This window comes from Chiloscyllium plagiosum, chromosome 7 (genome assembly GCF_004010195.1).
Source record: "Chiloscyllium plagiosum isolate BGI_BamShark_2017 chromosome 7, ASM401019v2, whole genome shotgun sequence".
NCBI lineage: Eukaryota > Metazoa > Chordata > Chondrichthyes > Orectolobiformes > Hemiscylliidae > Chiloscyllium > Chiloscyllium plagiosum.
The window spans coordinates 95,758,510-95,779,179 of record NC_057716.1 but is presented as its reverse complement, the minus strand read 5'-3'; the positions used below and the strand labels follow the sequence as shown (position 1 = coordinate 95,779,179).

At 41.0% G+C, this 20,670-nt stretch overlaps 1 protein-coding gene across 3 annotated transcripts in view; it reads right to left on the bottom strand.

Annotated features, from left to right (window-relative positions):
• Nucleotides 1-20,670, bottom strand: part of LOC122551780 (contactin-associated protein-like 5) — a 1,278,965-nt gene that overhangs the window by 654,328 nt on the left and 603,967 nt on the right. For all 3 annotated transcript variants that reach the window (XM_043694245.1, XM_043694243.1, XM_043694244.1), the window contains 2 exons: nucleotides 11,590-11,793; nucleotides 9,741-9,925 (listed from right to left, as the gene is read on the bottom strand). In XM_043694245.1, the coding sequence (XP_043550180.1) occupies nucleotides 9,741-9,925; nucleotides 11,590-11,793 (389 nt within the window). The remainder of the gene's footprint in view (nucleotides 1-9,740; nucleotides 9,926-11,589; nucleotides 11,794-20,670) is intronic.

The window sequence follows — 20,670 nt, the reverse complement described above, 5'->3', positions numbered from 1 at the left end:
GGGTCATAGTTTTAAGCTGGTTGGAGGAAAGTATAGAGGGGATGTCAGAGGCGGGTTTTTTACACAGAGAGTTGTGAGAGCATGGAATGCGTTACCAGCAGCAGTTGTGGAAGCAAGGTCATTGGGGACATTTAAGAGACTGCTGGACATGCATATGGTCACAGAAATTTGAGGGTGCATACATGAGGATCAATGGTTGGCACAACATCATGGGCTGAAGGGCCTGTTCTGTGCTGTACTGTTCTATGTTCTATGTTCTAAACTATAAGAAGTTATGTACAAACTCACAGTGGCGGATATCTGTAACAGGCCGTCTGATAAGAGATATTTGGGAATAGACTTGCTGAAGACTGTAGTTTAGCAAAATAGAAACATCATGTACTTTATTGGGAAAGGTAGAGTATCACTGACTGCCAATCTGAGCTGTAATTAAGAGGGCAACTGGGTCCCATGTGAAAGCCAGATATAGAATGGTCTTTGGCCTCTCCCACATGTGTGATAAAAGACCTCTGAATAAAGGTTATTTGTAGTGCTTAACACAAAACTGGCGACTTCTCACTGATATCACTCCCCAACAATAGTGAACAACCATTATCAACAACCATTTTACACCATTTGCTGGCATCTCACCGATACCTAAACAGATACTTCCCAAACTGATAAATTTGCCCAAGGCAACCTCCAAGTGGCTTCTTGTGAATTGGGCTCTTATTTTCTGAGACAATTGCTTAATATTTTCATCCTTCCAAATTACTGGAACCTACCTGCCTGGTCCTGGTAGACAGACACATTTTCTGTCAATATGGAGGTGCCTCTCTTTTCCCTTGTAGCCTCAGCAGTGACCATTACACTTATGTGGCTATATCAGTAAGCCCTTATATCCAGACCCACAGTGGACCCGCTTTTGCTCAATACAATTCCGCCTGTTTCACACTGTTTCTCTCTCAAAAGATGCATTAAATCTACTGAATATTTCCAGCTTTTATTTCCTAATTCTCAAAACCAAGCAGCTGCCGGTGATGACTGATTGGATTTGATCAAGAATGCTATGACTTCCATGCTTAGAGCTATAATAAGTTGCTAAATCAAAGGTGTTTGTTTCTTTTTTTAATTTGTTCTGATATAACGTGTATTTTGTCAACCCGAACTCACTGTAACGCGATTGAAGAATTGGGGATGCACTTTCTGAAGCGCAACTTTTAAACATGTGTTTGGTTGTAATGCAATTACACCGCCAATATTTTAAGTGCTCTTTCTGAACCACAATTTTTCCATAACTCAGGATTGCACAAGAACACCACCATTCCATTATAAAAATACAGACTGTACTGACTTAATGTCATTCACGTCCTTTACACCAGACTTCTGATGTAACTCTCTGCTTGGAAATTGGTGACAGAGGTCAGTGGAATTGCTTTAGGGGTGATCTCAAAGCATTCCTGAAGACTCAGCTGATTCACAATAGTCCCTTTCTTGTGACCAATCAAAATGGGAAAAGTTTATTCTGGAGGGCGACAAACACATCGAGAGACTTAATCGGGAATTTGCACAGGTTAAAGGATTTAACAAGGTGGAAAAAACTCTAAGTAACACATCTCCTCAACCCTTCAAGCCCTGCTTGCCCCACATGTGACAGAATCTGCATGGTGGACTTTTCAGTCATCTTAGAATCCATTCTGTCAGAACGAGAGCAAGTCATCGTCAATTCTGAGCGCCTGCCCAGGAAGGAGAAGGTTTACTTACGGTGACCATTTACTGAATCTGTAACACCTGATATTCAACGACTTAAGGGACAAGTCACCCGCATTTCACTGTACCATCAGTCGCTCACTAAAGCTATAACCTCTTAGGAAAAGATGAGACTCATCACAAAGTCAGGTGAAAACAAAACAAAAGTCAAATTAATTCAGCTTCAATGGAGTCCAGGCAGTAGATATCTTAGAGACAATTAAAGCTGCACACTTAAAAAATGATGGGAAATGATAAACTTGCATTTAGGTAGTGTCTTTCATAAACTCACAGCAGCAGTCCAGAACACATTAAGTACTTTTGAAGCATAGTCACAGTTCATCTTATTGAATAGCAGAGCATACTCAAGGGGCTGATTGGCCTTCTCCTAGCTCCTGCTTCATGTGTCGGAAATGTGGCAGCCAATTTGTGCACAAGAACATAGAACATAGAACATAGAAGAATACAGCGCAGTACAGGCCCTTTGGCCCTCGATGTTGCGCCGATCCAAGCCCACCTAACCTATACTAACCCACTATCCTCCATATACCTATCCAATGCCCGCTTAAATGCCCATAAAGAGGGAGAGTCCACCACTGCTGCTGGCAGGGCATTCCATGAACTTACGACTCGCTGAGTGAAGAACCTACCCCTAACTTCAGTCCTATATCTACCCCCCCTTAATTTAAAGCTATGCCCCCTTGTAATACCCGACTCCATACGCGGGAAAAGGTTCACACTGTCAACAAGAGGCTTCCACATTGTTTTTTGTTTAATATCCACTCATGGTATGTGGGCATCAGTGGCTGGTCAATATTTAATGTCCATCCCTGGTTGCCCTTGAGAAGGTGATGTTGAATTGTCTTCTTGAACCACTGCAGTCCACCTACTGTGGGTTGACCCCCAATGACCTTCAGGAGGGAGCTCCAGGATTTTGACTCAGCGATACTGAACAAACGGTGTTATATTTCCAAGTCAAAATGGTGAGTAGCTTGGAGGGGAACTTGCAGGCAGTGATATTCTCATGTATCTGTTGCTCTTGTCCTTTTAGATGGAAGTGGTTGTGGGTTTGGAAGGTGCTGTCTGAGGATCTTTGGTGAATTTCTGCAGTGCACCTTGTAGATAGTGCACACTGCCATGTCTGAGCATTGCTGGTGGAGGGAGTGGATGCTTGTGGATGTGATGCCAATCAAGTCAGCTGCTTTGCCCTGGATGATGTCAAGCTTCTTGGAGTTGCACCCATCCAGGCAAGTGGTAATATTCGCATTCCTGACTTACATTTTGTAAATTGCGGACAGACTGTCAGGATTCACGAGGAGAGATATCCTCTGCAGTATTCCTATCTTCTGATCTGCTCTTGATTTGTATTTGAGACACAATTGAGTAACTCTAGGGTGTTGTTGGTGGAAAATTGAATGGTGCTAATATCATTGAATGTCAAAGAACAGTGGTTAGATCGTACCTTATTGGGGATGGTCATTGCTTTGCATTTGAGTGGCATGCATGTTACTTAACATTTGTCAAACCAAGCCTCAATATTGTACTGATCTTGTTGCATTTTCATAATGACCAGTTAATATCTCCCTTTTTTGTCATAATGTGATGTCAGGGTAGGTATATTATTGCCTATAACTTTCGTGTTCTACATTGGAGCAAAGCAATGAACATTCTCCCAAGGTGGTAGACAGGTCCTTGCTTTGACACCTCACGCAAACAGTGGTATCTCTGACAGCATAATTCTTCCTCATTATCTGAGTTTGACTATCAATCTACATTAGCCATGCTCAAGTCCTGGAGTGGGATTTGAACCTCTGACTTTCTGGCTTGAGGATGTGAATGCTAAGTAAAGAGCTCTAAAGGACAGGAGGAAGAGTAATGAAAAAACTTCACAAAAGAATTGTAATATCTAGGACTTGCCAATGGACAACATTTTCTGCATTTTAAAAATAGTTTTATTTGGAGCTGTAAACATGCTTTTTTTCTACCTTGAGTAATTATTATTTTTAATGACTCCATGTTGATCGGCATTAAAAATATCTACCTAAGAGATGGAATACAAACCTAACTGTAATTATAATCAGTCCACAGAATATTATACCGCTGGGAGGATTTGTTTTTTTTCGATCACATTAAACATATGCATCTCACAATTGCAGGTTTTAGAGGCCGAAAGTAATTAGATACTGAAAACAGTTAATTACTTTTCTTTCTTCACTCAATGTACAAATAATTTTTAACCATGTCTTTGTGAAAATCTCAAGTGTTTTTCTACAGCAATGGTGCACGTAATTATTATAAAGATGTATTTTTGAATTCTCCACTGACCGTAAATTTGCTGCTTCAGTATTGCACACGCTTTTTGTGTCATACTAATGCTAAATGACAAACATAATCTTCTGAAATGGCCGAACAAGCCACTCATTTGGATCAATCGCAATGAAGTCTCAGCAAAGAAATGACGCCAGATGGACCAGCGGACACCAGAAAAGACAACGGCAGAAATAGCCCTGCCGACATTGCGAAGTCCCCTTTCCTAACATCTTGGAGTGAATGCCAAAACTGGGAGAGCTGCCTCACAGACTTGTAAAGCAACAGCTTGATACAGTCATGCTCACAGAATGAGTAGCAGCTAAATGCACTACCAACAAGATACACAACAGAAATTCACCAAAGATCCTTAGACAGCACCTTCCAAATCCATGACCATTTCCATTTAGAAGGACAAAGGCAGCAGATACATGAGAGCACCATTTGCAAAATCCCTTCCAAGTCACTCACGTCCTGACCTTGAAATACATTGCCTTTCCTTCACTGGATCAAAATCCTGGAATTCTCTCATTGAGGGCATTGTGTGTCAAGCTATGGTATAGAGACCACAGCATTTCATAAAAACAGCTCACCGCCATCTTCTCAAGGGCAACTAGGGATGGGCAAAAAATGCTGGGCAGAATTGTATAAGTTCGGAGGAAGGAAATTCCACAGCTTGGGATCCAGTGAGGCAGATGGAAGCACAGTTACTAATGATGCATGATGGTCATCAAGGCTCAACAGACTGTGAGTGTTGCAGTTTTTGAGGGGATCATAGAAGGTTACAAAGATAGGAGGTTTCTATTTAATTCATTTTCAATAATTGGAGTCATCGGCAAAATCAACATTCGTTGACTTGAGAAGCTTTTTTTAATACATCCCAGTGTCTTTTTAGGCCTTTTCAGCAAGGACGATACAACCACATCACAGTGGGTCAGGAGTCCATCGTGGGTTTGATGAGATAAGGAGGGCAAATTTTCTCCCCTCAATGACACTAGACAACCAGTTGGGTTTTTTATGACAATTTAGTGTTTTCACGGTTACCGTCAACAATCCAACAGTCTTGGAACTGGCCCTTTGTCAGACCATAGAATGTTACAGACGACAGGAAGTCCAGCATACTCAAGGCTTAAATACTTTATTCTACAACTGAGTAAAGATCTCACACTGACTTATACCAACCATATGGCTAATGGATGAAATTGATGTTGCCAAACTGGGCAATCGCGTAACAAAAGATATTATGAATAAACATTGATTCAGGGCCACTAGACATCACAGCAGGGAGTAGTACTGACAGTGCTGAACTCTGGAGGTTGCTGCACCAGAATGTACTATATTGGGGAGGCTCAATGTGTGTTTATTTTTAATCTTAAATGTATTAACTGGTCGAGTTTAAACTTCCCAGCTGCAGTTGTGTCATTTGAGCACATCTCCAGTCATCAGGAATTTGGCATTTGAAGGAGGAGTTGTATTTCTGTGGGCATGATTTGGAGATGCCGGTGTTGGACTGGGGTGTACAAAGTTAAAAATCACGCAACACCAGGTTATAGCCCAACAGGTTTAATTGGAAGCACACTAGCTTTCGGAGTGACGCTCCTTCATCAGGTGATGAATGCCAAAACTGGGAGAGCTGCCTCACAGACTTGTAAAGCAACAGCTTGATACAGTCATGCTCACAGAATGAGTAGCAGCTAAATGCACTACCAACAAGATACACAACAGAAATTCACCAAAGATCCTTAGATAGCACCTTCCAAATCCATGACCATTTCCATTTAGAAGGACAAAGGCAGCAGATACATGAGAGCACCATTTGCAAAATCCCTTCCAAGTCACTCACGTGACTGGGGTGTACAAAGTTAAAAATCACGCAACACCAGGTTATAGCCCAACAGGTTTAATTGGAAGCACACTAGCTTTCGGAGTGACGCTCCTTCATCAGGTGATCACCTGAATAAGGAGCGTCGCTCCGAAAGCTAGTGTGCTTCCAATTAAACCTGTTGGACTATAACCTGGTGTTGTGTGATTTTTAACTTATTTCTGTGGGCGAAGAGGTAGTTTTCTAATAGAAAACGTCTTCTTCTGAATAAGTTTTAAGGAAACAGTTAAAGGCACATTGTGCAATCTAATAATTGAAAAAAGGACATCTGTCTTTTATTCGTCATTTCAACAATACCACCCAGTTTTCATAGGTATCATACTGTGGTCAAAGCCGATGCAATATATTTACTGCTGGTTTGCACTTCTAGTCATAACCAGAAAACATTTACCCACAGAAGGACACCTACAACCAGATCACTCATTCTCAAGCAGAACAGAGAGAAAATAAAAATGTGGTTAATCTTGAGACTGTTCAATTCTAAAAGTCATAGTGCATTATTTTCAACATGTTTGAGACTTCCTTAAATTAATCAATTCCAGACAGTGAAAGTCAACAACAACAAACTCTTACATTTATGGAGCACTTAGTATTGTGGTTCTAACATTATGAAGTGACCAAAGGCACTTTACGGCAGCATTAGGTTAAAGAAAATGACACCAAGTCACACAAGGAGATATCGAGACGAAAAATCTGATCAAAAAGGTACATTAGAAGGAGTGCCTTGAAGGAACTTGCAGACAAAAGAACATTTGATTTGGAATAGATTTAGGTCATTAGGCCTCTCAAATCTGCTCTACCATTCAATCAGATCAGGATTGTTTTGAATTCCACATTCAAATCGACCCCAGTACACCTCTGATTTTCCTTGCCTAAACAAGAATATATCTAACTCTGCATTACAAACATTCAATAACACCATCTGCACTGTCTTCTCAGGCACAGAATTCCAAAGTCACACAAGCATCTGGGAGAAACAAAATCTCCTCACCTCTGTCCTAAAAGGGTGAAACCTAGTTTTTAAACAGTGCCCCTCATTCTGGACTCACCCTCGAGATGAAAGATCATTTCCATTTCCACCTCACTGCGACTGTTCAAGTCACCTCTCCTTCTTTTAACCCTGGAGTCAAGCCCAGTGTTATAAAACAACCCACTCATTGCAGTCATCAATGGAATAAACCCCTTTAGAACATCCTTCAATGGATTAGTTAGGCCACATTTGGAATAATACAGATGACACAAAGATAGGTGGAGGCACAGGTAATTTTGATGTGGCGGGGAGGCTATGGAGGGGCTAGGAGCATGGGCAAAGAAGTGGCAGATGGAATACAATGTGGGAACGTTTGAGGTTCTGCGCTTTAGTAGGAACAGTAGAGGCATGGTCTATTTTTTAACTGGGGAAAAGCATTAGAAATCTGAAGCAGATTGGGGTGGGACTAGATTGCGTTGGGATATCTGGTCGGCATGGACGGGTTGGACCGAAGGGTGTGTTTCCATGCTGTACATCTCTATGACTCTATATAAGGACCTAGGAATCCTAGTTCAGGATTCTCTTAAGGTTAACATGCAACCTCAGTTGCCAGTTAGGAAGCAAATGCAATGTTCACATTCATTTTGAGTGGACGAGAATATGAGAGCCAAGATTTGCTGCTAAGGCTCTATGAAATTCTGGTCAGACCTCATTTGAAATATTGTGAGGAGTTTTGAGTCCCGTATCTGAGGAAATATGAGTTAGCATTGGAGGCGGTCCACAGGAGGTTCACAAGAATAATGCTGGCATTGAAAGGTTTGACATATGAGGAGCAGTTGAGGATTGTGGGTCTGTACTTGATGGCGTTTAGAAGGAGGAGAATGGACTTTTTTATTCATTAATGGGATTAAGGTGTCACTGGCCAGGTCAGCATTTATTGCTCATCCTTAATTGCCCAAATGGCAGTTAAGGGTCAAGACATATTGCTGTGGGTCTGGTGTCACATGTCAGCCAGGATGACAGTTCCCTTCCCCAAAGGACATTAATGAACTAGATGGTTTTTTCTGACAGTCAACAATGCATTTATGGTCATCACTGGGCACTTAATTCCAGATTTTTATTGAAATCAAATTTACCATCTGCCATAGAAGGATTTGAACCTGGGTCTCTAGATGATAATCATTAGGTCGTCACCTTCCTGGATCTCATTGAAACTTACAAAATTTTGAGAGACCTGGATAGAGTGAACATGGAAAAGATGTTTCCACTATTAGGACAGACTGGGACCCAAGGGCATAACTTTAGAGTGAAGGAAATGACCCTTTAGAACTGAGATGAGGAGGAATTTCTTCAGCCAGAGGTTGGTGAATCTGTGGAACTCATTGCCACAGAGGGCAGTGGAGGTCAAATCATTGAGCGTATTTGGGACAGACACAGACTGGTTCTTGAATAGTAATGGGATCAAAGACTGGGAGAAGGCAAAACAAAGAAGTTGAGAAACATATAAGCCATGATCAAAAGACAGAGCAAACTCTATGGGCCAAATGGCCTAATTCTGCTCCTATATCATGGTTTTAGGGACAGGTTCCCTTCATCCACTATGCACATTACTCTTTCAAAGATCTCTGGTGAAATATAATTCCTTTTCACAAAACCATGCTGTTGCTTCCTGTTTACCTTGAGTTTTCATAAGTGCTGAGCTACATAGACAACTTCTTTCATCATTGCTTCTGAACCCTTCCCTAAAACAGACATCAAGCTGTCTAGCCTATACTTTTTCTGTTTCCCTGCCTTCTTGAATAGAAAGCTATTATTTGCTACTTTGCAGAATCTACCAAATTTTCGAAAATTAAGACCAATGCATCTGCTACCTCAACAGTCACTTAATTAAAGACTCTAAGATAAAATACAGCAGGACCCATGGACTTGTTAGACCACTGTTCCAACAGTTTGTTCAAAGCTGCTTCCCTGGTGATTGTATTTTTACCAAGTCCTCTTACATTCCACCTCCTGATTTACAAGAAAAAGAGGGAAGGCATTAGGATGGAAGATTAAGGAGTGAATTGTAAGCTTAAGGCCCAATGTAGCTGATGGCATGACCATCAATGGTGCAGGCATTAAAACTGAGAAAACCCAAGAGACCAGAGATTGAGGTGTACCAAAACTGGGTTGGCTTTGGCATTCAGGGTTGGGGATGGAGTAAAACATGAAGGGTTTTAAAACCAAAGGTAGAAATTTTACAAGCAAGGTATTGCTTGATTAGGACAGTTTACACAGCAATCACTGGGATGATGCTGAATGGGAGGAACAGTGATATTAATCTATGTTAAGATACAAATCAAAATGTAAACGGCATTTATATTCTTAGAAAGTGGATTTTGAAACACTGAGAACCACAGGAGCTTTTATGCCTCAATGTCATGATTACAACAACCCACTGGCTGTATCAAAAACAAGGAACCAGAATCATGTCCTCCCCAATAAGAGTTTTTCCGCAACACCCATAATTTTTTAGAATAGAGACAATGGAGCACACATTCAAGCCCCAGCCTGATTCTGTCATAGGACGGGTAATAGGGTGTTATATAAATTAACAGCCAAAAACCATTCTTGGTCAGGGCTGTTATACTTTATGAAGTTTTAACAGCGTTTTTGACTTGCACTTCGATATATTTTGAGTTTGGAAAGCAAGGTAGCATGTCAAGTTGTATGGCTTTCAGTTAACATTTCCTAAGCTCTGTGTACCTCTTACACTTTGGCCATTATAATTGATAACAGAAACATTTTAAGGTGCACGTGGGAATGGTGTAAAGTGAAAACATTACATTGTATATCATGATAGATTAATAGTACCTCATAATCAATATCCAGATAATCAAACTCTCCTTTGGTTCGGAAGTGCTGTGTGTGCTGATCCACGGTGAAGTTCACTTGCTTGTTGTAGCGTTCGATGGTAATGGAATGCCAGTGCTGATCGTCGAGCAGACTCCCCAGAGTCACTGAGGTATGGCCATCAACAGATCGCAATTTTGCATCACCTTGGGTGTAGCACACAAAGGAGAAAGTCAAGAAGTCTAGCATTGAAAGATGATTGTGTTGCATTGAAAAAATCCTTTAGAATTGAGATGTGGTGGAATTTCTTCAGTCAGAGGGTGGTGAATCTGTGGGACTCATTGCCACAGAAGGCGGGGGGCAAGTCATTGGGACAGAAATAGGTTCCTGATTAGGAAGGGGATCAAAGGTTGTGGGAGAAGGCGGGAGAATGGGGGTTGAGAAACATATCAGCCATGATCAAATGACAGAGCAAACTCTAAGGGCCAAATGGCCTAATTCTGCTCCTATATTATGGTATTAGGAACAAGTTCCCTTCATCCGCTTTACAATGATCTAGCAATCTGTGTCCTTGCATAATCAGGCCAAAGACAGCCATTTTACATTAATGCATCAAATCTCCTGATTGTTGTAGATCATTTACTGGACTATTCAAGAATTAAAGTGACACTCTCTGTGAATTGTTTGCAGATCTCAACATTTGATCTCTGCCTGTTGCTCTTTTGGATGTTTTCTTTGGCAATCCTTCATGAGTGTGTTCCAGTGGATTTTCCAGCCAGTTGGTTCCAGTTCTAATGAAGGAACTGACCATAAGATAAAGGGTAGGAGCAGAAGTAGGCCATTCAGCCCATTGAACCTGTTCTCCCTTTCAATGAGATCATGGTCAATCTGATAATCATCAAGTCCAATTTTTTGCGTTTTTTCCCAATAACACTATCAAGACTATGCTTTGGTCACATAGTCAGAAATGCTGTAGACAAGCTGAGAAAATGAACATTGGCTTTTCAGTGACTTCTAGCTAGCTCACCATCTTTGACAAATATATTAATGGCAAAAGTCACAAACCCATATATTTTCCTCATGCCTTTCAAGCCTAGGCTATCTTCTTGGGACACAAACAAAAACAGAAATTACTGGAAAAGCTCAGCAGGTTTGACAGCATCTATGGAGAGAAATCAGAGTTAACGTTTTGGTTTGAGTGACTCTTCCTCAGGATTTTTAGCTTTATGTGGCCAGCAATGTATTTGAAGGTAGGGAAGATGTTTAGCCATTCCCTATATGTTCCCAAGTTGTAGTGAATTAACTTTTTCATCCATTTGCAGCATGTGGAAATATTTGCACTTGAGGACTGGAGGTTGTAACAAAATTTGTTAGAAACATTCAAGCATTCTCAAGCAGAATTCTTAATTTTTTTAAAATTCATTCATGGGTTGAGGCTGTTGCTGGCTAGGCCAGCATTTATTGCTCACCCCTAATTGCCCAGAGGGTAGTTAAGAATCAACCACATTGCTGGAGTCACATGTAGACCAGACTGGGTAAAGATAGCAGATTCCTTCGCTAAAGGACATTGGTGAACCAGATGGGTTTTTCCAACAATCAGCAATGGATTCATGGTCATCATGAGACCCTTACATCCAGATTTTACTGAGTTCAAATTATACCATCTGCCAAGGTTGGATTCGAACCCAGGCCCCCAAAACATTACCTAGGTCACTGGATTAACAGTCTAAGCAATAGCACCTCGAGGCCATTGCCTCCTTATCTTCCCTGAAGGAGGGAAGTCATGGGGAGGAGCCTGTTCTTAGTTTCAGACTACATCTCAAGATGTTCCAGTTCTTCAAACTATAAAGTAACAGAGCAAAACTCGTACCTAGGTTGATCTGCAGTGAGAGTTTGCCTTTCTTCAGTTCAAGTGTGATGTAATCTCCCCGTTGTCCCTCTCCGTGCAGAACCACTCCATCACTTTGTAAGGTTTTGAACTTCAGGGAGATCATGTCCTTCACTGTACTCATACTCTTTTGGTTGAATCTGTAGAGCAGTGAGCTTCTGCCATCAAAATCAGCCATGTCTGACTCTGCAAACACAGGAGCACACAGATAATGACTTTCACAGAACGCATCGCTCTTCCACCATCATCCCTCTGTCTAACTCTTGACCCCCTCCACCCTTCCACTATTACAAAGTGTAAAAGAACAGCTGAAGCTTGATGATGGATTGGGAATTGAACTCCAATATATTCCTTTACAGTTCCTTATCCATGTACTGCATCGCCAGGTGGATAAGTAGGGTTATAGTGTGAAGTGACAGAGGAGGATTCTGGGGAGATAGAGCATCAAATGTGATCACATTGAGTAGCAAAGCAGGTTCAAAGGATCAAATGGGCTACTCCTACTCTAAGTTCTAAGTCGTTTAGATTACATTACAGTGTGGAAACAGGCCCTTCGGCCCAACAAGTCCACACCGCCCCGCCGAAGCGCAACCCACCCATACCCTGACATTTACCCCTTACCTAACACTACGGGCAATTTAGCATGGCCAATTCACCTGACCTGCACATCTTTGGACTGTGGGAGGAAACCGGAGCACCTGGAGGAAACCCACGCAGACACGGGGAGAACATGCAAACTCCACACAGTCAGTCGCCTGAGGCGGGAATTGAACCCGGGTCTCCGGCTAACCACTGTGCCACCGTGCCGCCCACGATTGTTCCACTGGTGCCAGAAGAATTGATATCTAAAGGACAAATTGAAAGAAACAAATGTGGAATATGGAGATTCTTTCATGTATAAATAGCAAATTACATTGATCTGGAATTTACTCCCTGAAAGATGATGTTGGCAAAATCAACAGTCACTTTCAAAAAGGAATCAGACAAGTGGGATAGTTACTAAGCCGCTCAGATATAGGGAGGAGAATGAGACTAATCAGTCAGGTTTTTCAAAGATTTGCGATGAGGAATAGTCCTTGAATTTCTCTGGGATTCTTGATGGAGCCTTTGTGATTAAATATCATAGAAGATAACTTTTTTTCAGATTTAACACCTCATGCTCTACAGTACGAGTTCAAACCCCACCATTGTAGAGAGGAAATCTCATTAAAGTTCTGGAATTAAAATCTAGTCTAATTGTAATTCTATAACAGCTCTTTAATTTGGAGTGAATTATCAACATTCCAGGGGTGCTGATTGGTAGAGTAAATCAAATACCTGTACACACAGTAAACCCAGCTTCTAAAAATGTGTCGGTGTTTCTCTCAGATGTATACTATGGAGAGAAAATGAGTCACTTTTAGTTATTCATGGGATTGTGCTAGCATTTATTGTCCAACCCTAATAACCTTTGAATTGTGTGGGTTGCCAGGCCATTTCAGATGAGTGTTAAGACAACATTGCTGTGAGTCTGGAGTCACCTGTAGGCCAGACCAGGTAAGGATATCAGATTGCCTTCCCTACACGATATTACTGAAACAGATAGACCTTTATACCAATGCTTTCAACTGGGGACATGATTTGGAGATGCCGGTGTTGGACTGGGATGTACAAAGTTAAAAATCACACAACACCAGGTTTTAGTCCAACAGGTTTTTTGGAAGCATTAGCTTTTGGAGCGCTGCTCCTTCATCAGGTGGCTGTGGAGTACCAGATTGTAAGACACAGAATTTATCGCAAAGGTTTACAGTGTGAATGTAACTGAAATTATATATTGAAAAAGACCTGAAAGAACTGAAACCAACATGGTCATTCTAAAAGGTGACAGACTTAACAAACAATCCAGGTCTTTTACACTTTAAACTTTTGCTATAAATTCTGTGTCTTACAATCTTATACTCACAACCACCTGATGAAGGAGCAGCGCTCCGAAAGCTAGTGCTTCCAAATAAACCTGTTGGACTATAACCTGGTGTTGTGTGATTTTTAACCTTCAATTGGGCTAGCTTTTATTCCCAGATTTTTAAAATTAAAGTTCAACATCTGTTCTGGTGGGATTTGAATCCATATCTCCAGAACATTAGACCTTGGATTGTGTGATAAGTACTGTAAGGTGCCTTGCCACCATATACTATTTACATACTAATAACAAAATAACATCACTTACCTCAAAAGAGGCAATGGTATAAAAAATTTAGGCGGTTATTTTCTCTTGAAGGTAAGAAACTAACCATGACAATGGCAATCATAAAGACAGGCAAGTTAGTAACATGGAAATATTCAGAAGATCGAATAAGAACATATGTTATATTTCTGCAGGGTTGCTATTAAAGCTGTTAATGGGTTGTGCTGGACAGCAGATGAAAATCATCTCAAGAAACCTTGCTAAGCATACACAGGTTCTTGCAGCTCAGGGGCCAGTGTGGCTCAGAAGTTATCCAAGAATGAGAGAAAATGTACACCTGAAGGCTGCAATCTTTGAGCTGGGATCAGGACTGAGCAATTGTTGTTAATTAAGGCACGGTCATCAGTTAATATCATTTATCAGACTGTAAATGACATGATTAGGATTAATGAGAAGATGCCGAGTACAGTGAATTAGTCATTAGACCAAAACATGAAATAGCACAAGCAATTTAAGACCAAATGAGACAACCATACAGTTGTATCACAAATTTAATTTAAAAAGTGCATTTAATATGAAAATCACACTTCACAGCAGTGGATTCAAATTAAATTCACTCTCAGAAGGGGGAGATTTAGGAAGCACATTCCAGAGCTTGCATCCAGGTCAATGAAGGCACAGCCTTATACTGTTGAATGAAAAGATATTGAGGTTAAGCAAGACTTTGGCTAGGCCACACTTAAGTCTATTGTGTTCAGTTCTGGTCACCACATTACAGGAAGAATGCGGAGGCTTTAGAGAGGGTGCAGAAGAGGTTTACCAGAATGCTGCCTGCATTAGTGGATATGAGCTATCAGGAGAGGCTAGAAAAACTCAGGTTGTTTTCTCTGGAGTGGCAGAGATTGAGGGGAGACTTTATAGAAGTCTATAAAATTCTGAGGTAGGGTTGATGGTCAGAATCTTCTTGCCAGATTTGAAATGTCTAAAACTAGTGGGTATGCATTTACGGTGAGAGGGGGAAAGTTCAAAGGAGATGTGAGGGACAGGTTTTTGATACAGAGAGTGGTAGGAGTCAGGAGCGTGCTGCAGGGGCAGTGGTGGAGGCAGATAGGATAGGGGCATTTAAGAGACTTTTTGATGAACCCATGAATATGCAAGGGATGGAGGGATGTAGACCAAGGGCAGGCAGACGGGATTAGTTGAATGGGCCGAAGGGCCCATTCCTGTGCTGCACAGTCCTATGTTCTATGTTCTAAGAGCCCAGAATATGCGGAGCACAGAGATCTCACAGAGGATCGAGATAGCATAGGAAGAAGGCAGGTGGAATTTGAAAACAAGGATTAAAATTTGAAGATTGAGGTGTTTCCGACTAGGAGACATAGCAGGCTAGCAAGGACTGATGTAAAATAGCTGAAAAGATTTGTTACAAGCAATGATGGGGATAAGTGTTTTGGATGGGTTCAAATTTACAGAGAGTGCGAAGTGAGAGGACTCTCAGGAGCACATTGAGAATGACGTGAAATTGAATTCTATTACTTCAGGGCTTTAGGAGCCTGGAGCCATCTTGTAATGATGACACAGAGATGGTTTCCACTGGGTGGACAGAGTTTGTTAGAAAGATAATAGATTTCTGAGAATACTCTTTCAAAAGTGTAGCAGTAGGTTTAGTTATATCACAGATTACTATGTAAAATTGTATTTAGTATGAATATGTAATAAACAGAGCTTGGAAGAAGCTTTTGCCCGAAGATCTTACTTTCTTATTGACCAATCTGTCTTGAACCCAAACTCTTAGATAGAGCTTAAACAATCTGACCAAAGAGATACTGACTCGAGTACTACAGCACAAATTAAAATTGACATGGCGGGAAGATGAAATCTCCTCCTAGGTTATAATTAATCTGGCATTGAACCATGTGCCAAGACACCTGAGCAACAATGGAGATCCACCTCTCTGATTTTTCCCATCTAACTTGACTCTGTCCTACTGGAGCCTTGGATTCAATACATGTGACCTAATCATCATTAATTATACCACATTTTAAATTGAAATTGCAGAAGAGAAGTATATCAACAAAAATCATAGAATCATTGAACTTTACAGAAGGGGGTCATTCAACCCATCATGTCTATACTGGCTCCCAAAAGAGCGACCCAGCTAGTCCCACTCTCCAGCCCTTTCTCTATAGCCCTCTAACTTCATCACTTTCAAATATATACTCAGCTCTCTTTTGAAAGAAGAAGGCTAAGAGGGGATTTGATCGAGACACACAAGATGATCAGAGGATTAGATAGGGTAGACAGTGAAAGTCTTTTTTCCTAGGATGATGACGTCAGCTTGTATGAAGGGGCATAACTACAAATTGAGGTGTGATAGATTTAAGACAGATGTCAGAGGCAAGTTCTTTACGCAGAGAGTGGTAAGGGCGTGGAATGCCTTACCTGCCAATGTAGTTAACTCAGCCACATTAGGGAGATTTAAACAATCCTTAGGTAGGCACTTGGATGAGTTTGGGGTAGTGTAGGGGGAACAAGCTGAGAATGGCGCAACATCGAGGGCCGAAGGGCCTGTTCTGCGCTGTACTGTTCTATGTTCTATGTTCTATGTTCCATGTTCTATGAAACCTCCTATCGAATCCACCTCCACCACTGTCCCAGGCAGTGCATTCCAAAACGAACAACTACCTGAATAAAGACATTTCTTCTCTTTTCATTCCTAGCTCTTTTGCTGATAATCTTGAAATTGTGACATCTACTTACTGACATACTAACGAGTGGAAACAGAATATCCTTCTTTACTCTGTCAAAATGGTTCATAACTCTGAACACCTCTTAATCTTCTCCACTCCAAGGAGAATAAAACCAATCTCTCTAATCCTTCCTTGAATTTAAAATCCCTCATTCCTCATATCATTCCTGGTCACTTTGAACTCTCTCTAGGGTTTTCACATCTTTTCTTAAATGAAGTGCCCATACTTTTTTATTTTTGTCAAGAGTAAATTTAAACAGTTTATTTCACATACCTATGATTTACCTGTGAAAATTCATTTTTTCTAAAGTTCATGTTAGACCTCTTGTCATGAATATTAATAGAGGTGCTGTAAAAGGTTTGGAGCTTTTTTCATATTAGACGGTTAGAAAATGTCTTAAATATTGGACAGAACAGAAGATTATGATAGCCCTAGGTTGGAATTGGGCAGAAATATCAGATGTTATTTCAATTCATTCATACCCATAGCTAATATCCATATAACCAGTTATCTCAAATTTAAGTGGAATAATGTGGATAAAATGAACCGGAGGGTGAAGTCGTAGATTTATTGCTGTGTTTTCCAAGTAAATTGTTTTACACATGCAACTTACAGCAATATGTACATGATACAGTAAAATCAGGGAATAAGATGTGCACAGGTTAAATCCAAAACTAATCAATGGAACAAAATGAACAATGACTGAGCCGTTAATCTATGGAAGAAGCTCTCAGGAAGATGATTGAAACATCAAGCATTGATTCGTTCAAATACACAATAAGTATGACTCTTCCAGAAAATAATGTGATAGGATACTGTAAATAAGTAATTTATATAAAAACATATGAATGAGGAATAGTACACCACTTAGTCCATTGCTTCTGTCATTCAACAAGACCCTGACTGATCCAATTGTGGCCTCAACTTTATATTCCCACCTTCCTCTGATAACATTCAATTCCCTGTTAGTCAAGATTGTGTGAGGATCTGCCTCAAACATTTTCAATGCCATCCGCTCCACTACTCATACAACTGTCCCTTTCTCACCAGTCAAAAGAACTGCAGATGCCATTTTCCAAACAAGACATTTCTGAAGAAGGATGATAGCTGAAACATTGACTTTGCCACCTCCTGATGTTGCCTGGCTTGCTGTGTTCGTCCAGCCTCCTGCTTATATTCTTGTCACCAGAAAGTTTAGCAAGCAATCCTTCGATCAAGCATCCAAAGTCATCGCAAAAGATTGTTATGCAGACAGAGCATGTAAATGGGATAGCTGGTTGAATATTATTGCTCATTGTGAGGAGAACTGAATATAAAAGTAGGGAGGTTATGCTTCAGCTATATAGAGCATTGATGAGATCATGCGCACTATTGATCTACTTATTTAAGTAAGGTTGTTAGAAACATCTGAATTTTTTTAAATTTGCTTGCGGGTTGTGAATAAAAACAAATTCTAGATAATATCTGGAATTAGAAGGGGTCATCTTATGAGGAAGATTGGGTTGGCTATGCTTGTATCCACTGGAGTTTAGAACAGAAGAGGAACTGATTTTGATTGAAATGTGTTGGATCCTGCGAGATCTTGAAAGGGTAGATATGGAGCTGTTTCTTCTCCAGGGAGAATCGAGAGAGAATCTTCGATCCATGCCAAAAGGTTATCCCTTAAATTATAAGCTTTTATTTTCTCTGAATCACTGGGGATTTCCTTGCACAGCATCATAGACTGTTCGGTCCAATTAGTCCATACTGAACATAATCTCAAATTAAACTACTCCCACCTGCTGCTCCTGGCTCAAATTCCTCCGAGGTAAAACAGTGACTGCAGATGCTGGAAACCAGATTCTGGATTAGTGGTGCTGGAAGAGCACAGCAGTTCAGGCAGCATCCGAGGAGCTGTCCTTGGATGCTGCCTGAACTGCTGTGCTCTTCCAGCACCACTAATCCAGAATCAAATTCCTCCAAACCTTCACAATTCATATGCTTATCCAAATGTCTTTTAAACTTTGTAATTGTGCCCACATCCACCATTTCCCGAGGTAAGTTCATTCCACTCATGGACCAACCCCTGTGTGAAAAATTTGCCCCCGTGTCTTTTTTAAATCTCCCTCTTCTCACCTTAAAATGTGCGCCCCGGTCTTAAAATCCCCCATTCCAGGGAAAAGACAATTATCATTAACTCTATACATACCTCTCATTGTTTTTTTTTAATTTCTACCCGGTCATCTGTCAACCTCGTATGCTCCAGTGAACAAAGTCTCAGCCTATCCAGCCTTTCTTTATAACTCAATCCTTCCATACCTGGCAACACCCTGGTAAATCTCTTTTGAAACCTTTCCAACTTAATAATATCCTTCTTATAACAGGGCAACCAGAACTGAACACAGTGTTTCAGACGAAGCCTCACCAATTCCCTCTAGAAACTCAGCATGACTTCCCAACTCCTATACTCGAAGGACTGAGCAATGAGGACAAGCGTGCCAAATGCCTTTTTAACCACCCTGTCTATACATAATGCAAACTTCAAAGAATTTTAAAATTCAAACCTGTAACTCTGATTATTGTAGATTGTCATGATTTGTAATCAACACTGGACTGTTGTGTGTAGAATCATAGAATCCCTACAGGGTGGAAGCAGGCCATTCAGCCTATCAGGTCCACCCGTGCCCTTTGGATAATCAAGGTTCCTCTGTATTGTGAGGAATGTATTTATTTATCAGTAAGATGAGGGGACGAAATGTAAAACCTCCAGGTTTGCAGATGACACAAGCTGGGTGGGACAGGGAACTTTGAGGAAGACGCAAAAGTGTGATTTGGACATGTTGAGTGAGTGGGTAAATGCATGGTAAATGAAGTGTAATATGGATAACTTTGAAGTTATCCACTTTGGTAGCAGAAGCAGGAAGGCAGATTATTACCTGAATGGCAATATGTTATGAAAGGGAGAGGTGCAATGCGATGTGTTCTTAAACATAGCTATTGAAAACAAAAATGCAGGTACAGCAGAGAGCGATGAATGCAAGTTGTATGTTGTGAGAGGATTTGAGTAGAGGAGCAAATGTACACGGTATTGCTGAGACCATACCAGAGTACCGTGTGAAATTTTGATCTCTGTATCTGAGGAAGGATCTGCTAGCTATGAAAAGGATGCAAAAAAGTTTTGCCAGACTGATTGCTGGGATTACATAATTGACATATGAAGAGAGCAGGACTGGTTAGGACAGTCCAAACTGGAGAAACAGCATCTCATCTTCAGACCAGGCACCTTACAACCTTCTGGATTTAAGATTGAGTTCACACCTTCAAATTGTAAACTCAATCCCATTCCTTCCCTTTCTTTTAGCTTTACTAGTTACATTCGGATGCCATGTCCTTTCCCCCCTCCCTCCACTCCAGTGTGACAAACTGCTCTTTCCAGTCTGGCAGTTAGACACACCATTGCTTTGCCATTCTCACATTCCGATCACTTAATTTGAAATATGAACATTCTTTCTCCACCACTGATAAACACCCACCCTCCTTCCCAAATATTTCATAAATGCTGGCCCCTCCACACTTCGCATCAGCTCTGATGAAAAGTCATCTCAACTCGAAACGTTAGCTTGCTCTGTCTCCATGGATGCGGCCTGAGCCGCTGTGATTGCCAGCATTTTTTGTTATCAGTGGTGATGGTGGGTTTTTTTTTGGACTGAAAGCTTGTGACCAGCAGTTTGCCGCAAGGATTGATGTTGGGTCCACTGCTTTTTGTCATTTACATAAATGATGTGGATGTGAATATAGGAGGTATGGTTAGTAAGCTTGCAGACACTAAGATACGTAGTAGTGGACAGCAAAGAAGGTTATCTTAGAGGGTAACAGTACCTTGATCAGATGGACCAATGGACCGAGGCGAGGCAGGTGAGGTTAAATTTAGATAAACCTAAGATGCCCTATTTTGGTAGGGCAAATCATCGCAAGATTTAAAAGGTTAATGGTAGGGGATTCTGGATTAGTGGTGCTGGAAGAGCACAGCAGTTCAGGCAGCATCCAAGGAGCAGTAAAATTGACGTTTCGGGCAAAAGCCCTTCATCAGGAATACAGGCAGACAGCCTGAAGCGTGGAGAGATAAGTGAGAGGAGGGTGTGTGCGGGGAGGGAGAGGGATGTGTGTGGG